The sequence below is a fragment of the Trachypithecus francoisi genome, unplaced genomic scaffold, assembly GCF_009764315.1.
Source record: "Trachypithecus francoisi isolate TF-2019V2 unplaced genomic scaffold, Tfra_2.0 Lachesis_group2, whole genome shotgun sequence".
NCBI classification, from domain to species: Eukaryota; Metazoa; Chordata; class Mammalia; order Primates; family Cercopithecidae; genus Trachypithecus; species Trachypithecus francoisi.
Genome location: NW_022681465.1, coordinates 113211230 through 113228675, shown reverse-complemented (window position 1 = coordinate 113228675; position 17446 = coordinate 113211230). Strand labels below are relative to the sequence as shown.

At 44.2% G+C, this 17446-nt stretch overlaps 1 protein-coding gene across 2 annotated transcripts in view; it reads right to left on the bottom strand.

Moving 5' to 3' along the window:
• Window positions 1-292: 292 nt before the first annotated feature.
• SERINC5 (serine incorporator 5) overlaps window positions 293-17446 on the bottom strand; it is a 120133-nt gene continuing 102979 nt past the window's right edge. For both annotated transcript variants that reach the window (XM_033180161.1, XM_033180162.1), the window contains exons 9-12: window positions 12264-12330; window positions 8615-8654; window positions 7489-7633; window positions 293-5248 (exon numbers count right to left, since the gene is read on the bottom strand). In XM_033180161.1, coding sequence (XP_033036052.1) covers window positions 5101-5248; window positions 7489-7633; window positions 8615-8654; window positions 12264-12330 — 400 coding nt within the window. In that variant the 3' untranslated portion in view covers window positions 293-5100. The remainder of the gene's footprint in view (window positions 5249-7488; window positions 7634-8614; window positions 8655-12263; window positions 12331-17446) is intronic.

Sequence of the window (17446 nt, the reverse complement as noted above, 5' to 3'; positions counted from 1 at the left end):
CTCTGTCTCAAAAAAAAAAAAAAAAAAAAATTACTGTGGGCTTTTAAATGTTCTCAGCATAAAAACATGAGGTAATACATATGCTAATTAGCATGATTTGGTTATTCCTGAATATATACATATTTCAAAACATCATGTTGCACACCACAGATATGTATCTTTTATTTGTCAATTAAAGGATCAGCATATACTCCATGAAACTTAAGAGAGACCTCATTAACATCTGAAGGCAACATCTCTGCAAAACAACTAACTTGAGTACTTTAATTATATATGTATCTAGCAGAAGAGAAAAAAACAACATAGTTTTAATTTCAAATTTTATTAAAGTACAGAGTTAACAAGTTTTGAGTTTTTTACATAGGAAAAGCCTAGTCAATTCAGATGCTTTATAGAAATATTAAAAAACAAACAGAAGTCCATGACTAAAGGGGGAAAATAACTTTCAAAAGTTACCAAAATTCTAATCATATCAGAGACAATTATAAATTTCAAACAGTAGATTTACCAGACATATTGCATTTTCAAATTCTAACGTAGCAAAACGTAACCACATAATTTGGCTACAGCTAATTGTTTCAGAAAAGTTTAAAAAATTAGCAAAGTTATATCTATAAAACTTTTGTAGTTTTCTTTTTGCAAAGTAAAAAAGGCTTAAATCTTTAATAAAGGAAAACAAAACAATCCTCTTAAATTTCTTATAAATAGCTCTCGAGACATATATTACGCATCTGCTGTAATCTTTCTTTACCTGAGAGAACATCTCAGGATCCTTTATCCCGAAGGATTACCTTAAAGAATTCTTCCATCATTTTGCTCATGTGAATATGATTAAACTCCTATAGAAATGGATTGGGACATATGCATTCTTAATCTGCCCTTTCCCATTTGTTTCTTTCTGAAAGGATTTTGCTTAAGGAAAAAAAAAAAGCTCTTTGGTAAAGGCCAAATATTTCAACCTTTCAAAATGACTGCCTGTGAAAGATTTGTTGAGGAAGAAGAAAAAACAGAGAGAGAGAGAAAGGTCTAAACATCTGTGTGAATAGCTCTCCAGTCCTGTGAAGTCAAAGGCCCAACATTACAGAGCACACCTCTGCCTGAAATGCAAAACTAAGTTAACTAGCAAGTTACAGAAAATAGCCTTCAGAAAATTCCACAGGCCAAGTGGCTCCTGCATTGTCCCTGAAGAAGGAGGGCCCATGTTCTTTCTGGGTGTGTAAGGTCTTACTAAGTTCAAGGTTTGTCCCTTCTTAGTTGTAGGTTGGGTCCTCTTTCACTTCCAAGAGGTATAGGATACTAGAGTACACCAAATGAGACACTATTTAGAAAGGCAATAAAGGGAGGGTAAAAGCCTAGGCAGCTTAAATACAGGCTCTGGAATTTCCTTCGGAGGAAGGTGAAGCACCAATGATGGCAAAAATTAAATAAATACATCATCTTAAAAAGGCAGAGGGTAGGCTGCGTGCAGTGGTTTATGCCTGTAATCCCAGCATTTTGGGAAGCCAAGGCAGGCACATTGCTTGAGCTCAGTTTTGAGACCAGCCTGGACAACCCCATCTCTACAAAAAAATAAAAACTGGCTAGCTGTGACGGCGCAAACCTGTGGTCTCAGCTACTTGGGAGGTGGTCCTTGAGCCCAGGAGGTCAAGCCTGCCATGAGTCAAGATCATGTCACTGCACTCCAGCCTGGGTGACAGAGTGAGCCCGTCTCCAAGAAAAAAATTTAAAAAAAGGCCGAGGGTGACAATTTTGGCATGGGGTGGGAAATTAACATTACACTGAGGTTATTCATAATGAAGGATCTTCTGAGGAATCAGAAATAAACAATGTTGTATGGAAACAGAACCCCAAAACCCCAATAACTCCACCCTCCCCACAGCCCACCCCCACTCTATCTCCCCTTCAAAAAGGCTCCAAATACCTCTGGCAAACAATTTCTTCAGACAAAATGAAGAAGCTTTTTGCCCAAGAAACTGTGCGCAAAAATAAAACTAACCAATGAGTATTTAAAAAAAGCTAGACCCAGTAAAGACGTGGTTGGGTTTCTGAAGGCTTATGATGGACATAGTCTCTAGTCTCCAGTCAGGTAACATGCCTCGGTATGACACTCCCATAAAAACCCCCACCCCCCTGCCACCCACTTAGTGTTTTTACTCATAAAAATGAGGGGAAAACTTTTCTACATCAGACAAATGACACAGAGGAAATATTCACATGCAGCTTTAAAAAATCCTCTTCATCTGTCATCCCTAAATGTGTCTGACCAGCAGCTTCTGGGAATATACTCTTTAAGTCATGTACAAAAAGGTGTAGGAAGCAAATGTCTATTATTTTTAAAAGATATCAGTGAGTTAATCAAATTAACACCATTGTTAGAGCAACTCAAAGCCATTGGCACAATGTTTCCAGTTTCTTAAATCACAATCGCACAAAACTATAGTTTCTTTAAATCCAGGAATGTTGACTCCTCGCCTGAGAATTGTATATCACAATTAATAACCATTAACATTAACTTTGCATTGATAGTCCCTCATCCTCAGATACATCCACATCTCTTTTTTTCATGCAGATACACGTGCTAACATTTTCAGCTGAGAATAAAATTCAGAGAAACTGTAACTCTTCCTCCTGCATCAGACCAACCAGCAGAAGGGAACGGGATGTCAAAAACCAGATTCACGCATCTGGAAAACATGGGGTGGCTGGGCTGGCTCCAGAAGGAAGTGACGAGGGCCTTCCACCAGCCACACTCCCTTGCTTGGGCTTCCCTGAGCTGCTTTCTGCAGAGGAAAGGGCCAGCCACGGCCAGCCAAGGAATCCAAGGCCTTGTCAGCTCGACCTTGACTGGGCGTAAGGTCAGTTTCTCAAATCACACCAGCTGGCAGCCAGACCCAGTCAAGAAGACAAAGTAAAGGCTCTGCTAGACCTCAGCAGGAGGAAAACAATGAAACTAGTCACAATACTGCCCGGGCCCCTGATCTGCTTCTCCTCAGGGTGTTTCCTAAAGACAACCCCCAAGGCCCTAGGCCACTGCAACACAGCTACTGTGTATGACACACGGCCCCACTCCCTGAGCCCATTCTTGGCCCACGGAGCTCCTGTACCCTAACTGGGAGCTCCTGTACCCTAACTGGTTCCCCAAGGAACCAGTTAGCCTTTCATTTTGCGACTCCAGATCAGTCTTTGAACTGCTAAGTACAGAGCTCCTGCCCTACAAAAGGAAATTTAATGGAGTTTACAAAACAAGGCTCTCTTAACCACACACACAGATGGAGTGCCTTTTGAAACTGAATCTCAAACACTCTAAGTAGGGAAAGTTCTAAAGGAATTCGTCCCCTGTAATTTGTTTCCCCATGGGTTTTCTTGGGAGAAGGGCAAAGGAATGAATAGAAAGAATTTCACTAATTTCACCCACCAGCATTTTGGCACACGGAAGCTCAGCTTAGGTGGCACTCAATTCTGCCCAACTCATACAGTACAGCACAGAAAAAAATGACTAGGCTGAACCTTTTATTCTTAGATCCTCACTTCCAGAGAGCTTGAGAAGATTCTTTTCATCCCGAATGAAATTCTAACAGGAGTTTCCAGCAAGTAAACCTTTTCCCTGCCTGAGAACATCAACACTGAAAATAGGTATCATCTTGGGTAGCTGCCGAAAGTCATGTTTCTGTATTACTTTACAAGTATGTATTTTGGAAATTCCTGTGCAGTGTGATCTCGGCTCACTGCAACCTCTGCCTCCCAGGTTCAAGTGATTCTCATGCCTCAGCCTCCGAGTAGCTGGGATTACAGGCACACGCTACCATGCCCGGCTAGTTTTTCTCTTTTTAGTAGAGACGGGGTTTCACTGTGTTAGCCAGGCTGGTCTTGAACTCCTGACCTCAAGTGATCCACCTGCCTCTGCCCACCTCTCTTTAAGTATATTCGGCCACTCCCACACGTTGCCTAACAGGCTTCCTCTGGTCAGTGTGTCTGAGATCCTCACCTCAGAAATTCTCACGTTAGCGAATCTATTCCAAGGATGCCAGAATGAACCTGAATGGTATGGTCACATTACAGATCCAGAACACAAAACGTCTTCTGCTTTTACAGTTTCAAAGGCCTCAAGGTGGAGAAGAAACTGAGGGGCTGGCCTCAACACCTGAAAGAGCAGTGCATGCAGCGGGCTTCAACACGAAGCAGCTTTTCAGTTAAGGTCCTAAAAGTATTATCATTATCAACAGCACAAACAAGAAAGAATGATAGCCCTCCTTTGCTTAGGCAAAGAAAACAACATGAATCTTGTTCTATAATAGTGTGAATAACACCACAAATAAGCGCCGTACTTATTGCGGTAACTCGGATCAGGTAGTGGTAATACGGTGGAGAACCACGTGGGGGGTGACCAGGCAAATTGTGCTTTTTCACATTATTACAAAGACGTGGGACCCAGAAAACATGAGACCTCGGGAAAGGATGCAGGCAGAGAGTGAAGTCTGTGATTCCCAGCATCACAACCTCAAAAGGAGATGTTTAGGGGCCATGAGGAGGCAGCACTGAGGGTACAGTTGAAAAGCAGGTGCCACCTCTTGCACCCTATAAATACCAGGGGCCCTGCAGGCTGAGTCCTGTCCTCAAAGCCGCCTGGGGACAAGGCTCTAAGAGGTGGAAGTGAGTGAGAGGGGTCTGGATTCTGTTAGGGGCTGTGGACTCAAGATTTTGGCATATTTTCTATTCCAAGGATGAGAATGACTGGCCACACAAGGTATTTCACAGGTATCCCTGTGAAAAGATGCTGTCTCCCAAATTCTGTTTTGGCAAAAACATGCAGAAGGAAGTCAACATAATCGGTATCCACTTTCTAGGGGTAAGATATTTCAACCGTGATCAGTTTGGTTGAAAATTTCAATTCCTTTGGGACAAACTGGTAGTTTCTTTTTGAATTTCAAAAGAAAAAAGTTAATCAGGAGATTTTTTTTTTTTTTTTTTTTTTTCCTCACAGCCTTTTCAGACCCACTCAGGCACAGGGCGCCAGTCCTTGCTTAACCCCCGGGGACACTGTTCAAACGATGGCACTTTCCAGGCTGTAGGCCAGCAAAGCCCAGGGGACCGCTAATATCGTCACACAGAGAACTCCCGGGTGGGGCAGCAGAGGGGAGCGACCAGTGTACACAGGTACAACAGCACGCATATCCAGCAGGAGGCCATCTTGACCCAGAAGATGGACCAGCTCCCGCTGAAGAAGCTCTCGATGTTGGCACTTTCGTAGCTGTGGAAACAAGAGACCCAGCCGCGGTCAAAGCAGGAATGTACTGAGATACAATTCACTAATTCACATCCATTTGTAATGTACAACTCAACGGCTTTTAATGCATTCATACACAGATTTGTGCTACCATCAATACAACCCATTTCCAAACATTCTCATCACCCCCAAAAGAAACCATGCACCCCTTAGGTGCTCTCCCCTTCCCCATGGCCCCCCGGCCCATCCCTGGCATTCACCAATCTACTTTCTGTCTCTATGGATTTGCCTATTCCAGACAATTGATATAAAAGGAATCACATGGCCTCTTGTGTGTGGCTTTTTTGCCTCATGCACCATTTCCAAGTCTCAGCCATGTGGTAGCATGTGTCAGTCCTTCATTCCTTTTTATTGCTAACCTAGTATCTTATTGTATGGATAGAGCACATTTTGCTGTATGCAGTCACCAGGTGATGGTCATTTGGGATGTTTCCCCTCTTTGACTATCACAATTGATGCTGGTATGAACATCCCTGTGTAAGTTTTGTGGACCTAGTTTTCTTTTTGTCTTAGGTACACGCTCAGGAGTGGAAGAGCTGGATTACATTGTAACTCAATGTTTAATTGTTTAAGGAGCTGCCAAACTCTTTTCCAAAGTAGATTTCACATTCAAACCAGCAATGTAAGAGGGTTCCAATTTCTCCACTTCCTCGACATTTGTTATTATCTGCCTTTTTAATTATAGCTTTCTCCATCTTTTCTTAAGCTTCCCAAGCCAAAAGTTTCCAGCAGTTCCCACAGCATCACTGGGAAGCATTAAAGCTCCCTTCTCCTCTCCTCCTTCAGGAAGAATCGCTCCACTCACTGTGCTTGAAACCACCACTCCCACCACCCCTACCCCAATTCCCTTTGCTCATTTCATTTTTCTCCCCAATACTCATCACCATCTAACACACCATATTTGACTTGGGTCATAGTCTGTCTCTCGCGCTAGACTATAAACCCTGCCTCCTAGAACCGTGTGGCACATAGGAGCCACTTGCACATCTGTTGAATGAATGATAAAAAGAAGTACAATGAGCCTACATGTCTAAGCTTAACTTAGCAGTCAAACAAATTATGATACAACCGAAGCTGTGGACCTCCAGCAAAAGTATGAACCTCTGTGTAGTGACAGGGAAGGTCAGGTCAATCATGTACTGCCAAGTTAAAAAAAAAAAAAAAAAAAAATTAGCCAGGTACAGTGGCTCACGCCTGTAATCTCAGCACTTTGGGAGGCCGAGGCGGGTGGATCACAAGGTCAGGAGTTCAAGACCAGCCTAGCCAATATGGTGAAACCCCATCTCTACTAAAAATAAAAATAAAAAATTAGCCAGCGTGGTAGCAGTGCCTGTAGTCCCAGCTACTAGAAAGGCTGAGGCAGGAGAATCACTTGAACCCAGGGGCGGAGGTTGCAGTGAACCGAGATTGCGCCACTGCACTCTAGTCTGGGCAACAGAGCAAGACTCCATCTAAAAAGAAAAACAATAAATAAAAAATTACGTAGGTTTATAAATGCACAGAAAAGGAATACACATCCTAGCAGTGGTTATCTGTGTAGGGGGAGTAGAGGTGGGTGGGGGTACCACATTTTTACTTTTCATAATTCCACATTTAGTTTGTATTTTTAAAAAAGATGTTTCCAACTTTTGTGATGAAAATGAAGAAAAATGGGGAAGAAGATACACAAAATTTGAAGTAGAAAAAAAGGGATATTTTCTCTTTCTGAAAGGCAGATGAATGCTTCGGAATTCCCATTTTTCCTCCATTACCATGTTTTCCAGACTGTCCATATAGAGCTAACCTTCCATTTTCTTAAAGTTGCCATAGCATCACCAGTTTCCAGGGTTAAAACATACCCGTCCACTGTTAAAACTCGGAACTCGCTTATAATCCCGGCACTTTGGGAGGCCAAGGCAGGTGGATCACTTGAGGTCAGGAGTTCAAGACCAGCCTGGCCAACAGGCTGTACTAATTTTGTACTAAAAATACAAAAATTAGCTAGGCATGGTGGTGCGTGCATGTAATCCCAGCTACTCGGGAGGCTGAGGCACGAGAATCGCTTGAACCCGGGAGGCAAAGGTTGCAGTGAGCCAGGATTGTGCCACTGCACTCCACCTGGGCAACGGAGTGAGACTCCTTCGCAAACAAACAAACATGAACAGCACTTAACTCTTAACTTTAAGACTTCGCTTCAAAAATACCTAAGCAAATGGGCCACTCACTTGAACCAGTTGGTGACGGTCATCATCACATACAGGGAAGCCAGGAAGAACACGAAGTGGAAGTAGGAGTAGATGTAGACGGTGCCTTTCTTCTCGTCATAAATGACCCGTGGTCCCTCCTTCCCCTGCTGCTGCTCTTCAGCGTCTGTGAAGCACAAAGGGAGCCCAGGCTCAGTGAGTGAATGTGTGTGTTTACCATTCAGCAAAGCCACACTTGCTAATTCTACAGGGCTGTCAGTAGAAAAGATGCCAGAAAGCCATCTGTACCCTCTGGCAACTTCAATCTGTGCCCTAAGCACAAAACTCCCACCCCACCCTAGCAACTTCCATAATAGGAAGAGTTACCTAATGCTACATTTATTTTTATTTATTTATTTTTTGAGATGGAGTTTTGCTCTTTTTGCCCAGGCTGGAGTACAGTGGTGCGATCATGGGTCACTGCAACCTCCGCCTCCCAGGTTCAAGACATTCTCCTGTCTCAGCTTCCCGAGTAGCTGGGATTACAGGTGCACGCCACCATGCCAGGCTAATTTTGTATTGTTTTATAGTAGAGACAGGGTTTCACCATGTTGGTCAGGCTGGGCTCAAACTCCTGACCTCAGGTGATCCACCCGCCTCAACCTCCCAAAGTGCTGGGATTACAGGCATAAGCCATTGCGCGTGGTCTGTCACATTTATTTTAACAGAAAGAGAACCCTTAAAAACCCCTAAAGATGTAAAACTTACTATAAGCTTTGCAGAAACTGAGAGAGAGTAAAACAAGAGTTAGTTCTTAAGCCCTTGGAATCCTCCAATCCAAGAAGGAAAGTAAAGTGAAGGAATGAAATGGCCCCAAAATAAGGTATCAGGACCTCTTGGTATTTTCCAAATCATTTCTTTTTTTAAAATGTGCTTTCTGGTTCTCTAAAGCTCACTGTATAATTTAACTTACATATAAACCAAAATTTGGACTGATTCTCCCTACCAAAATAACAACACAAACTAACTCAGCTAGCAGTCAATCAGCTTTAGAATAAGTTTCCCCTTACTATTCAAGTTATTTGTGTCTGAATCCCAAATGATAACAGATTAGAGCTATAGGACTGCAGTGTCACACAGATGCAAAGAATAAATGTACTCTGCTTACCCTCTCCACCAGGACTGAAGCAAAAACAACAGCGGGCTATCTGTGAAAGCAAAAGCAACAGTCAGATGGCTTGTGTTCTATTTCTAGTCCATCTCAGTAAGGCAGCAGTAACCCTTACCTGAACAACCTCCCAGGCCCCGAATTGCACGTATCCCTTCAAAAGATGTGGACTGTTCTTTCCCAGGTGTGCTGGGTGTTGGTGACAGGAAACACCATGGAGGGAGACGTGCCAGAGATCCTCATCCATGGACTTGGTGCTTGTTCCCGCTACCATGAATGCTGGCAGCAGAGCCTTGAGACAGCAGCTCCTTTACCCTTCTTGGGTAACCGCCATGGAATGGCTGATCACAGCAGGGGTAAAGGCCGTGCCATCATGGCCCCTGGGGTTAGGGAGGCTTTGTCCAGCTGCACTGTCCTTCAACTTCACCCTCTGCCCAATTTTGCCTCCTTCCCCTTCTCCCTCCACATGTGCTGATTTTTAATAAATATCCCTCAACCTCTGCTTCTGGAGAACTTAATGTGAAACCCAACGAATATGACAAGAGCCCCACTCCCCCGGCGTTCCCTTCTCGTGCTTTGCCTTCAATGCTATTTCATTAAATCCTCTTTGACCTTTGCATTGGGCTTATTATTATCCTGCGTACAGCTGAGGAAACTGGGGTCAGGCAGGTTAACTCGCCAAAGTCACCAAACTAGCTTAGTGACAGAGCTGGGACAGACGAATGCAGGATGGGGACGCCAAGATCCATGATTCACAATAGGTAACACGTGGTGTCTAGGAGCTTGGTGAAGCCGGAAGAATCTGAAATAGTAAAGCAAAGGAATCTGGAAGCAGCCTACCCATGTTTCCTATAAAAATCAAGCTGTTGCATGGGCCATGGACAGGGATGGAGGGAATGCTTGCCTTTGAAGCATCTCTGGTACCTTGTGAAATTTTTTATCATTATTTCTTTTCTTTTTTCTTTTTTTTTTTTTTGAGATGGAGCTTCGCTCTTATTGCCCAGGCTGGAGTGCAATGGCACGATCTTGGCTCACTGCAAACTCTGCCTCCCGGGTTCAAGCAATTCTCCTGCCTCAGCCTCCTGAGTAGCTGGGATTACAGACATGTGCCACCACACCTGGTTAATTTTGTATTTTTAGTAGAGACAGGGTCAGGTTGGTCAGGTTGGTCTCGAACTCCAGGCCTCAGGTGATCTGCCCGCCTCAGCCTCTCAAAGTGCTGGGATTACAAGCGTGAGCCACCGCGCCTGGCCATTATTTCTTACCTACTCAAAACAATAAACTTAATTTTTAAAAATCAGGTTATGTGTATTCCCAGCTATTTGGGAGGCTGAGGGAGGAAGACTGCTTAAGCCTATGAGTTTGAGGCTGCAGTAAGCTGTGATCCCACCACTGCACTCCAGCCTGGGTGACAGAGGCCCTGTCTCAAAAAAAAATAAAATAAAATAAAAAGAAAAGAAAAAAAGTACGTGATTTCAGAAAGACTCTGGTAAAGAGAGTATGAAGACTGCCTGGGAAGTGCAGTGCCCTTAGCACTTTGGGGCTGAAGATATTTCAACTACAAAGAACAGAGAGCCAAGGATGAGAATATGAGAGCTTGAGCCTTCATCTCATTTGTACATTAAGGCCAAGCCCTTGTTTCCCTGCTTGGCAAGGAAACCTTTAACAGGAGCTTGGATTAAGTGGTATGGTCTAAAAACCACTAATTCATTCAGTGGGCCCAAGACACGGTATGCTGAGGTCTTAGTTCTTTTGAAGCTCAAGTTACTGTAAGAAACTATGAACTCTCACTTTCAAAGTTGTATCCTGTGAAATGGGATGCAGGAGAGCGAACCAACTTCCATCCTGCATGCTCTCCAGTTCAGAAGGAAACACTAGGACATTTTCCCCTGGACTGAGAAGAAAAACACCCTCTCTTAAATCTAACTTGGAGACTTGCTGCTCTTTGAGCTTGAACTCTGCACACAATAGGGACATTGAAACCATAACCATACAACCTCAGCAGGTGGTCACCTAGTCAGTGGTGAGAACAAACACCCCTTCCTTCTACAGACCATTCTCTTCTGTATAATAGGCAGTAACCTATTCAAACTTAGCACAGTTTTCTGCTTTGGGCAACAGAAAGAGTTGGAGAATGATGCTGGCAGACTGACAACCCTTCATAATGGCTCACTATCTCCAGGTCAGGTGCAAGAGAGACCATCCCATCCCCAGACACCCAGCTGCAGAGTGAAGTGCCCGTATCTGGACAGACACCAGGACTTTTCCATCCTCGGAAAGCTATTAGAACGCACGCAGTGGCCGGATGCCAGCTGCCCACAGTCAGCAGGAAGAACCAGGCTTCAGCAGCTCAGCTCCTGGGCAGCAGTGGTCAAGAACACAGACTCTGGGGCCAGAGTACACGGTTTACATTCTGGCAAATCAAAACCTGTGAGGCTTAAATGACTTCACTCTGCTGGTTTTCCCCTCTGTAAAATGGAGGTAAAAGCATGTCACTGGGTTTTTATGAGGATTAAGTGAAATCACATAGGAAGAACTTAGAACAGTGCCTGGGACATAGCAAGTGCTGTAAGTCTTAGTCATGCTTGGAACCCCTGGTTCTTTTCATTCTTGGGTCACAGCTGAGTCTTTCCCTGGCTGCCTCCATCTGATTAGACCCTCCTGATATTGGTAGATGAGAGCTCCAGAAAGACCTTTGCACAATTAAGAAAGTAACAGACATTTTGGTGACTGATAGGCACCTGCTGAACACCTGGAGGCGCTGGATGTGCAGGCAACCAACGTATTGCTCATAACACTCTACCTGACAAAATGCCCACCTGATGGAACTGACATTCAGTTACACGAGTTAATGTATCTAGCACGTTCAACAGCGTCAGGCAGAGCAGATACAGTTCCTTCCTTTTCCTCTCTCCTTCCTTCCAAACAGTTATTACATAATCTCACAGCCATGTTGTGTATGGAGGGCACAGACAAGTATGAAACAGGTGGATGGATCAGAAGTTAAAATAAAACCCACCCAGACCCAATTATGGCAAAGGAAGAGTACAGGGTGCAGCCTGACAAGGTTACCCGAGCCTCTGGTTGGGGGCGAGTGGCAGGATGCCATCCAAAAGGCCAGTTTTCTTACAGAAAATCAAGAATGGACTGATTCATTTTAATCCCATAGCATACAAAGGAAAGCATTTATTTTTCCTTTTTCTTTTATTTTTTTTGAGTCAAAGTTTCACTCTATTGCCCACGCTGGAGTGCCGTGGTATGATCTTGACTCACTGCAACCTCTGCCACCAGGGTTCAAGTGATTCTCGTGTCTCAGCCTCCCAAGTAGCTAGGACTATAGGTGTGAGCCACCACACCTGGCTAATTTTTGTATTTTTAGTAGAGATGGGGTTTCACCATGTTGGCCAGGCTGGTCTTGAACTCCTGACCTCAGGTGATCCACCCGCCTTGGCCTCCCAAAGTGCTAGGATTACAGGTGTGAGCCACCACACCTGGCCAGCATTTATTTTTCTATACAAAAATCTCTTTTTTCCCAAGCAGAAAAACAGGATCATGGAATGCAGATTGATTAAAGACACAAACACAAAAGGTCTTCCTGAGAAATGGATCTTCTGAGATGAAGCAGAACAGGAAAAGGAAATGAACTTACTTCCAATTCAGGAGCTGCATATCGCCCCTGCAGAGCGTCGGAACTCGATCTTGTTGTAGATGTCAAACTAAGAAACAAACAAAAAAGTCAGCTGGGTGTATTAACACGTTACAACACATGGAACAAAGGGGAAAGCTGGCTGGTCAGTGCTCCGACGAGAGCCGCAGTGTAACCTACCGTTCAGGTGACTTAAATCAAAGCAATGTATTTTAATATCTCTCCTTATTCCAAAATTGGCTGGCTGATTCTATAGTTGATATCATTTTACACGGATTGCATTAGATCATTTTATGCAAAGAAGTTTATAGGTAGAGAAGTAAGATATCTTGGTTTTCAGTATTGCTTTTTGCCTCTTCTCCCTCAAATGTTAGAATAGTTTTCTAATTTCACTTTCTCTTTCCCTCCCTTTGACTAGTCTTGCTTAGAGGGAATCAAAAGCAACGAACCCAGAGATGGCAACAGAAAGCAAGGGCGTGAAAGCAAAAGTCACAGTTATTTACTGTGATAGCCTATAGCAGAACAAGGCTTGCTGTTTGGAAATTTAACAGAGAAGCAGTCGATGTAATAAAAAATTCTGCCACTTCCCCGAGACCTAGAAAGGTAAAATGTTAGAAAATTTGCCTTGCATGGGGCAAAATAATTTATTTTTTCTGAAAACAAAAACAGGCCAGAGGTAGTAGCTCATGCCTGTAACACGTTGAGAGGAAGGGGTGGGTGAGAGGATTGCTTGAGGCCAGGAATTTGAGAAGAGCCTGGGCAACATAGCAAGACCTCGTCTCCACAAAACAAAAACACAGAACATTTTTTTTTTTTTTTGAGATGGAGTCTCGCTCTGTCGCCCAGGCTGGAGTGCAGTGGCCGGATCTCAGCTCACTGCAAGCTCCGCCTCCCGGGTTCACGCCATTCTCCTGCCTCAGCCTCCCAAGTAGCTGGGACTACAGGCGCCCGCCACCTCGTCCGGCTAGTTTTTTGTATTTTTTAGTAGAGATGGGGTTTCACCGTGTTAGCCAGGATAGTCTCGATCTCCTGACCTCGTGATCCGCCCATCCCGGCCTCCCAAAGTGCTGGGATTACAGGCTTGAGCCACCGCGCCCGGCCAAAGAAACACAGAACATTTTAAGCAAATAGAAATATATACCACAGTTAGGGTTCCAGCTAACTTTAGAGACTGATTTAGCAAATATTTACTGAAGGTCCACTACGTGTCAGGCCCGATTCTAAGCACCGGCGACTCACTGACACAGGCAACAATCCTGCCATCAGGTAGCTTCTGAGCTGGCCTGACATGGGCAGGGCATGTTGGTGCTCAAGAAGCTGGTCCGCTCATGGGAAGGTGGGACACACACTCATCTCAATCCAGCGAACTCCATGGAGCAACACTGCGCAATCTCATCCTCTTTCCCAGGGAGAGAAGAGATCAATGATACAGAGATGAACAATAGAACGCTTTCCTCATACAGGAGCTACTGAGATCCAAGTTTGCTGCTTCTTTTGTGGTCCGCCCAAGCACAACAGCATCATTTTCATTTCTGCTTTGAAATGATGGATGCTAATCCAGGCCCACGCCACTCCACCTCCTGTGTGCCTGGTCAGACAAAGACAGAAACATCTCCCAGTGACTGTGCACCCAAGGAACACAACACCTGATCCGACATTTAAGAGTGGCCTGGCTGGCAAAATTGACAAATGGGATCTAATTAAACTAAAGAGCTTCTGCACAGCAAAAGAAACTACCATCAGAGTGAACAGGCAACCTACAGAACGGGAGAAAACTTTTGCAATCTATCCATCTGACAAAGGGCCAATATCCAGAATCTACAAAGAACTTAAATTCACAAGAAAAAAAATCAAACAACCCCATCAAAAAGTGGGCAAAGAACAGACACTTCTCAAAAGAAGACATTTATGCAGCCAACAGACACATGAAAAAATGCTCATCATCACTGGCCATCAGAGAAATGCAAATCAAAACCACAATAAGATACCATCTCACACCAGTTAGAATGGCGATCATTAAAAAGTCAGGAAACAACAGATGCTGGAGAGGATGTGGAGAAATAGGAACACTTTTACACTGTTGGTGGGACTGTAAACTAGTTCAACCATTGTGGAAGACAGTGTGGAGATTCCTCAAGGATCTAGAACTAGAAATACCATTTGACCCAGCCTTCCCATTACTGGGTATATATACCCAAAGGATTATAAATCATGCTGCTATAAAGACACACGCACATGTATGTTTATTGCAGCACTATTCACAATAGCAAATACTTGGAACCAACCCAAATGTCCATCAATGATAGACTGATTAAGAAAATGTGGCACATATATACCATGGAATACTATGCAGCCATAAAAAGGGATGAGTTCATGTCCTTTGTGGGGACACGGATGAAGCTGGAAACCATCATTCTGAGCAAACTATCGCAAGGACAGAAAACCAAACACCGTGTGTTCTCATTCGTAGGTGGAAACTGAACAATGAAAACACTTGGACACAGGGTGGGGGTGGGGAATATCACACACTGCAGCCAGGAGGGAGGAGGGGGGAGGGGGAGGGATACCATTAGGAGATATAACTAATGTAAATGACGAGTTAATGGGTACAGCATACCAACGTGGCACATGTATATATATGTAACAAACCTGCACGTTGTGCTCATATACCCTAGAACTTAAATTAAAAAAAAAAAAAAAAAAGAGTGGCCTGGCTGGGTGTGGTGGCTCACACCTATAATCTCAGTACTTTGGGAGGCTGTGACAGGCAGATTGCTTGAGCCTAGGAGTTCGAGACCAGCTTGGACAACATGGCAAAACCCTGTCTCCATAAAAAATACAAAAATTAGCCAGGTGTAGTGGCACATGCCTGCAGTCCTAGCTACTGGTGAGGCTGAAGCAGGAGAATAGATTGAGCCTGGGAGGTTGCAGTGAGCATGATCACACCAGTGCACTTCAGCCTAAGTGACAGAGGGACTCTGCCTCAAAAAAAAAAAAAAAAGAGTGGCACATATTCTGTGCATGTAAGTTTTGATTTAGTACAGTGTATAGTTTACACAGGGGAAAATACAAGTTTTTAATTTTAAAAAGAGATCAGTATCTGAAATTTTCATTTGAAAGGTAACATTCATTGTTTACGAGGCTCAGAATCGGCCAGGTGCAGTGGTTCACACCTGTAATCCCAGCACTTTTGGGAGGCTGAGGTGGGTGGATCCTTAGAATTCAGGAGTTCCAGACCTGGCCAACATGGCAAAACCCCGTCTCTACTGAAAATACAACAATTAGCCAAGTGTGGTGGCTAGCAGCTGTAATCCCAGCTGCTCAGGAGGCTGAGGCAGGAAAATTGCTTGACACTCCGGAGGCAGAGGTTGCAGTGAGCTGAGATCACACTACCGTACTCCAGCCTGGGTGAGAAAGTGAGACTCTATCTCAAAAAGAAAAAGCCTCAGAGTAAATATTCTACTCTATAAATTCTTTGGATTAACATAATTTCCGGAAAACAAAGCTCTTTATTTGGGCTCCTTTGCCACTTCACCATCAAAGAGGCCTAACATGGGGACGGTTTTGTTTTTACTTCTAAAAAGAACTACATTGAGAGCATCACTAACGCCATGTGACTTCTACAGGCAGATGTTACCCTACATTAAGATCTTTATTCAGTTTCCAGGCATGGTGGCTCACAACTGTAATCCCAACACTTTGGGAGGCTGAGGCGGGTGGATCACCGGAGGTTAGGAATTCGAGACCAGCCTAGTCAACATGGTGAAACTCATCTCTACTAAAAATATAAAAATTAGCCAGGCATGGTGGGGGGCGCCTGTAATCCCAGTTACTCGAGAAGCTGAGGTAGGATAATCGCTTGAACCTGGGAGGTGGATGTTGCAGGGAAAAATAAAAAAAAGATCTTTATTCCGTTGTAGCCTTTCTCCATAAAACACTCTTCTTGGAATTATCAAGAAAAAGCTTTTTTTATAAGCTCTTAAAGCCTAGTGAATTCTTATTATCTGCATTCAGGCTATTACAAAGACCACTGTTTGGTGAACACAGCTCAAACTGCTATAAAACAATTCCTGCGTTACCTATAAACCTCTCCTCTTCCTGGGCTAAGATAGGTGTGACTAATTCAGTGTTTCCCGTGGGGATAGAGGGAGACTTACAGCATTGGGTTAAGACAATGCTTTATTGTACGGAGAATGTCTAACACACCACAGCGTGTTTACTGTCTCTGCCTGCTGCCACCTCGCCCCGACCCAGCCAAAATGCCAGCAGTGCTCTGCAGTCATGGTGACAGCCAAAAAGAAAAAAAAAATAGCCACGCCCTGTTTCCCTGCAGAACCACTACAGTGCTCAGAACCCCTTCACACTGGCAGAAGAATGGACAATGCAGGTGCCCCTCAACACTGGCACAGCAGATGCTTCTGAAGCTGGCCAAAGTCCACTAGACCACAGAAAATCTCTAAATAACATGTCCAAACTTTCCTGGAGATCACACATTCTGCCTCCCCGACAAACATACAGGGCAGTCCCTTGACAGATCCCATGACTATTCCCAGCCTTTGTGCAATGATAAAGATCAGTCATGATCGCCTGTGCTATAGAACACAAAGGAGACCAGGGCTCTCTGTGAACCTGGGGCATGGGGTGGAAGATTTCTTTTTCTTTTTTTGGAGATGGAGTTTCGCTCTTGTTGCCCAGGCTGGAGTGGGCTCGATCTCGGCTCACTGCAACCTCTGTCTTCCGTGTTCAAACGATTCTCCTGTCTCAGCCTCCCGAGTAGCTGGGGTTATAGGCATGCACCACCATGCCTGGCTAACTTTGTATTTTTAGTAGAGACGGGGTTTCTCCATTTTGGTCAGGCTGGTCTTGAACTCCTGACTTCAGGTGATCCACCCACCTCACCCTCCCAAAGTGCTAGGATTACAGGCGTGAGCCACTGCACCTGGCCACGGGGTGGCAGATTTCTAACTTGAAGATTTCTAGCTGGCAGGCAGCCCAGAGCAGAATTCCCAAAATGAAGATACAAATCTCCCCCCTCCTTTCCCCACCCACCCCTTAAAGACCCAGAATGTACCAAAAAAATAAATATCCTTCTTTGATTTCGCAACTTTTTTTAATGTAAGCCAACCCCCTCACCAATGCTATCACACCAACCTGCGAACCAACCCACTTCAAACTGGGAAGTTGTC